This window comes from Myotis davidii, unplaced genomic scaffold (genome assembly GCF_000327345.1).
Source record: "Myotis davidii unplaced genomic scaffold, ASM32734v1 scaffold1439, whole genome shotgun sequence".
NCBI classification, from domain to species: Eukaryota; Metazoa; Chordata; class Mammalia; order Chiroptera; family Vespertilionidae; genus Myotis; species Myotis davidii.
In genome coordinates, this window is record NW_006292342.1 from 391265 (window position 1) to 396915 (window position 5651).

General features: G+C 58.5%; 1 protein-coding gene across 1 annotated transcript in view; it reads left to right on the forward strand.

The window, feature by feature from the left end:
- Positions 1-3378, forward strand: part of ICAM5 (intercellular adhesion molecule 5) — a 6654-nt gene extending 3276 nt beyond the window's left edge. Inside the window, 6 exon segments of the mRNA XM_006765821.2 lie at positions 1-55; positions 551-793; positions 882-1160; positions 1240-1479; positions 2064-2330; positions 2950-3378. Of these exon segments, the coding sequence (XP_006765884.1) occupies positions 1-55; positions 551-793; positions 882-1160; positions 1240-1479; positions 2064-2330; positions 2950-3224 (1359 nt within the window). The 3' untranslated portion in view covers positions 3225-3378.
- The last annotated feature ends 2273 nt before the right edge of the window (positions 3379-5651 follow it).

The window sequence follows — 5651 nt, forward strand, 5'->3', positions numbered from 1 at the left end:
ACCGCGGCCAATGTCCAGGGCGAGGCGGTCAAGGACGTGACGCTCACAGTGGAGTGTGAGTGGGGGCGCCCAGGGTGCATCTCTCTGATGCTCAGGGTCTAGGGATGGCCAGCTTGCAGGGACGAGCAGGAGCCAGGTCTCAGGGATGCCTCTGGGTAGGATTCTGGGGAAGGGACTAGGCTGGTGGTTGGGATTAGGGGAAGACCTTGGATGAGAAAGGGTTGGGTGTCCATAGGAGTGTGTGGGCGTAGCATTTGAGCGGAGTCTCGGAAAAGTGTGTGTGTGAGATCCTAGCCATCTAACTATTTTCAGGCTGAAGGCTGGAGCAGGGTCCTGTGGGCGCTTTGCAGGAATCAGTAAAAGGTGCCCCTTCATAGCTCATGAAGCCCCAAAACAATGCGTGGCTTGACTGGCGTGAAACCCCTTTGGTGCAGCGTCCCTGTGCAGGGAGGGCATAGCCTGCCCAACCCTACGTGGTGGCCGTGGAACAGAAAAGAGGGTCTAGGGACGTTCGGACGATGCCCAAACCCAACAACACTCCCCCCTCCAGACGCGCCAGCGCTGGACAGTGTGAGCTGCCCAGAGCGTATTACGTGGCTGGAAGGAACCGAGGCCTCGCTGAGCTGTGTGGCACATGGGGTGCCGCCACCCACCGTGAGCTGTGTGCGCTCTGGGGCAGCGGAGGTCATCGAGGGCTTGCTGCACGTGGCCCGGGAGCACGCAGGCACCTACCGGTGTGAAGCCACCAATTCTCGAGGCTCTGCGGCCAAAACTGTGGCCATCACGGTGGAATGTGAGCGGGGCAGCCCAGGGGCAAGGGAGGGTCTGTTTGGGCAACTCGGGTCTGACTTTCAGTCCTTGCGTGACTCTCTGCTCCCCAGATGGCCCCAGTTTTGAGGAGCTGAGCTGCCCCAGCAATTGGACGTGGGTGGAAGGGTCTGGACGGCTGTTTTCTTGTGAGGTTGATGGGAAGCCGCAGCCACGGGTGGAATGCGTTGGCTCCACGGGCACCACTGAGAGGGTGCTGCTGCCCCTGGCACCCCCAGACCTGAGTCCCAGAGCTCCCAGCATCCCTAGTGAACCTGCCTCTGGTATCTACACCTGCAATGCCACCAACCAGCACGGCTCCATGGTCAAGATGGTGGCCGTGAGCGTGGAGTGTGAGCGGGGCCCAGGCGGGTGGGAGGAGGGTGTGCCCCGATGTGGTCCCTCCCTGACGCCCCCGTGGCTGCTTTGCAGCGCCTCCGAAAATGGATGAGTCCACCTGCCCGAGCCACCAGACGTGGCTGGAAGGGGCCAAGGCTGTCGGGCCGGCCTGCGCTGCCCTGGGCCGCCCCTCCCCACAAGTGAGCTGCTCCCGGGAGGGTGGCCCCTGGCCTCAGCGGATACACGTGTCCCGACAGGATGCGGGCACCTACCTCTGCTTAGCCACCAATGCGCACGGCACTGACACCCGGATCGTCACTGTGGGCGTGGAATGTGAGTGGGGGCAGCGCAGAGAGAGGGCCCTCAGTTCCCAGACAGGGACTTGCGCAGGGAGTTCGAGGGCACCTCCCCCCAGTCCCACTCTCGGGGACAAGGAAAGGGACCCAGAGCTGAGAGCAATGAAAACTCTAGGGAACAGGAGCCTGGTCCCCCTCAAGTCCTGGGTCCCTACCTCCTTCCATTCAGTGAAGCAGTACCGACTACAGCCAGACTGTAGGGCAGTGGTTCTCAACCTTCTGGCCCTTTAAATACAGTTCCTCATGTTGCGACCCAACCATAAAATTATTTTCGTTGCTACTTCATAACTGTAATGTTGCTACTGTTATGAATCGTAATGTAAATATCTGATATGCCCGATGGTCTTAGGCGGCCCCTGTGAAAGGGTCGTTCGACCGCCAAAGGGGTCGCGACCCACAGGTTGAGAACCGCTGCTGTAGGGGGAAGGGCTCTGATAGGAGGCAGGATCCGCACCTGTGCATCCCAGCAGGGGTGGTGTCAGACTGTGGTGGGTGAAGCAGGGAACTTGGTCATCCTCAGGGCTGGCGCTGAGCCCCAGTCCAACCTCCTGTCCCCTGCAGACCGACCGGTGGTGGCCGAGCTGGCCGCCTCGCCTCCAGGAGGCGTGCGGCCGGGTGGGAACTTCACGTTGACCTGCCGCGCGGAGGCCTGGCCCCCCGCCCAGATAAGCTGGCGCGCCCCCCCAGGGGCGCTCAACATCGGCCTGTCCGGCAACAACAGCACACTGAGCGTGGCCGGCGCCCTGGGTAGCCATGGAGGAGAGTACGAGTGCGCGGCCACCAACGCGCATGGGCGCCACGCGCTGCGCATCACCGTGCGTGTAACTGGTAAGTGGCACCTGCGGGGGCGTGGCCTGAGCCTTGGGACACCTGACCTCCCTCTCAATCCCCACGGATGAGACTGACGGAGGTCAGGGTAGAAGTCAAGGGCAACCTTTCGCGTGCGGCTCTAAGGCTGGTTGGGGTGTGAGGTGGAGGGAGAGGGAGCTGAATGAACTTCACGGGAGGAGCCCTCCAGGGCTGTGACTGCTGGGGGGAGGGGCTTAGTAACTGGGGGGAGGTTTTCTGCCTGGTGGAGACTTGGTCCAATGCACCCTCCACTGTGTGGCTGTACAGAAGAGGATTTGGAGAGGGGCCAAGGGCAGAGGATGGGAGTGGGCACCATCACCAGATCCCTTCCCCCACCTCGTGTCACTCTGAGACTTGGTTCTTTCTGAGACAGAGGAGTGACACGGTTCCCCCCACCCCACCCTCATCGTTTTGGGGGTGAGGGGAGTTGATTTCTGGGGATCTCTGCTCAGCCAGAGGCTTATAACCCCATGTGCTGGTGGCATGTGACATGGGTCATGGGTCGCACCAGCACTGGGGATGGCTCAGGCTTGGCATCTCGCCAGGGTGGGGGGAATCCCAAGCTCGTCCACCCTCTTTGAGGGGCTCCACCCCGCAGGTCCGTGGCTGTGGGTCGCCGTGGGCGGTGCGGTGGGGGGCGCAGCGCTGCTGGCCGCAGGGGCTGGCCTGGCCTTCTACGTGCAGTCCACCGCCTGCAAGAAGGGCGAGTATAACGTGCAGGAGGCCGAGAGCTCGGGCGAGGCTGTCTGTCTCAACGGTGCGGGTGGTGGCACAGGTGGAAATGACAGCGCCCAAGGTGGAACAGAACCTGATGGTACCGCAGAGACGCCTGCGGGGGGCGAGGTCTTCTCCATCCAGCTGACATCAGCGTGAGCCCACTACCCTCTCCCCGCAGGCCGGGGGATGCCCCCCAGACGCATACGGGGGCTTATTTATTGTTCTATTTATTCATTTATTTATGTATTCAACTCCAGGATGTCACCCCCATTTTCTAACCCTCCCAATAAAGTTTTTATAAAGGACTCTGGGTCTGTGTGGGTGGTCTCCGTGATGTGGAAGCACCCCATAGGTTATTCATTCATAAAGCTGTTTTGATTTTGAGGGCCTACTATGTATTGGTGCAGTTCAAGACATCTTTGCATGGTGTGACCTGGAACTTCTCTCCATTGCCCATTTCCTGTTCTCACTGGACCCCTGAGCCAGGCTGGGGACCACACTCCTTCCCTCTCCCTGCTGCTTATTCCTTGGCCTAGAACTGCCCTCCAATTGAGCTAACTCTTGGGGGCGGGAGCTAGGGGCTTCCCAGGCCTGGTTCTGGACGGAGCTGAGGCTGCCTTCCCATGACGGATGGAGCTGCCCTCTCAGAGGTCTGGGTGTGGGGACCCTGCCTTGAGGCCTCGTCTGGATAGTAAAGGAAGGCAGTGGCTGGAGCTATGGTGTCAGCCCCCAGGATGTCCCTGCCCCACTCTCAATGCTGCCTTCATTCAGTGCCTCAGTTTACCCCCAACCTGCCCTTGGATTTGGCCCATCATGGTTCAGTATAGACACACAGGGTATCAGCTACAACCCCACAGCACACCACTGTGCCCCTCACTCCCCACAAAATAAGGAGAGAACAGCTGGGAGTCACCCAACCATTGTCTGTATCATGGGTTATGCATATATGCATGCAAGTTCTTTGGTTGATCTCTTCTCACCCACCCACCTACCCCCTTAAATCTTTTTTTGATACCTGAAGTATAGCAGGTATTCTTGAATTTAAACATTACAGATAAAGTGAAACCCCCTTCTGCAGAGAAGGAAGCAGGTCTGGACAGCTCCAGCTTCATCAGCTGCCCATGCAAACATCTCATGCACAAAGGTGAGAGCAGGAAACAGGGGCGCTAGAGGCCAAGCCAGTGCAGGGTGCCCAGTACAGAAGGCAACAAGGCACAAGGTGGTGCAGCTCCTGCTGTCCGACCTCCCTCCCTCCGTCACTTCTCTTCATCCACCTACCTTTCTTGAACCCCACAAAGTTCTGCCTGCCACAGGGCCTTTGCTCTTGCCATTCTATCTGCTCGGAGAGTCCGCACCCCAAATAATCCCATAGCTAGTTCCTGATTCCAAGGTCTCTATGCAAATGTCACCTCCCCAGAAAGGCCTTCCGGAGAACCAGGGCTAAGATAGCCCCCCACCCCCCTCAACTCCTTATCTCCTTCTATACTTTTTCTTTTTCTTTTTTAAATATATTTTATTGATTTTTTACAGAGAGGAAGGGAGAGAGACAGAGAGTTAGAAACATCGATGAGAGAGAAACATCGATCAGCTGCCTCCTGCACATCCCCCACCGGGGAAGCGCCCGCAACCCAGGCACATGCCCCTGACCGGAATCGGACCTGGGACCCTTCAGTCCGCAGGCCGACGCTCTATCCACTGAGCCAAACCAGTTTCGGCTATACTTTTATTTCTCTGTAGCACTTGACATTCTATTAGTCATGTAATTAAGTATTTACTGACACTCTAGAATACTGGCCGCACTAGAGCAGGGATCTTTGTTCTATTCAGTGTCTCCATTGGGGCCTAGCACACAGTCGTTGCTCAAAAAATGTTGACTAAATGGCTCAAAGCAGCCTGGAGTTTGCACATGCACAGTCTGAGCCCTTCATGTATTCGTGAAGAGGTTCTCCGTGCTGGACACTGGGGTGGGAACCCTGGACCTTCCAAGCCAGTGTCCAGTGGGGGAGAGGAATGTAAAGAACTGACCCTGGAGAAGTAGAGCACTGAAAATTCTGGTACGTTCTCAGCAGGAGACCAGCCAGGAGCTGAGGGTGAGCCTGACACGAGGTGGGGGAGGGAGGGGTCTGTTTTAGGGCTGTCAAGGCGGCTTCTTTGAAGGCTGAGCCTTTCCTCCCCAAGCGGAGAGAAGGTGGCAGCTCTGGGAGTCACGGGGGGAGGGTGTTCTGCACCACGGAAGGGTGAGACCAAATGAGTCAGGGGTATAAGGGCTGAATGTGGGCCCCGGCCTTCTGCACAAGCCCTCCCAGGAGAGACAAAGAGGGTCTTGTATGCGCCTGTCTTTCCGAGGCATGTGGCCAGGCAAGCCTCAGTCACCCCCAAGGCAGGGACCACCTCTGCCTCCCTGCCTCCCGCCATCCTGGACTCCCAGCCCTCCCTCTCCCCCCACGTGAGCACTGGCGGTCAGTGTGCCCTGGTGACAGCGGCAGGGCTGAACTCTGCCCTGGGCTTGCTTTCCCCATGGCTTTTGGCTTCAGACTGGGAACACCTCTTGGAGGGGTGAGAGCGATCTTGAAAGAGGGGGCG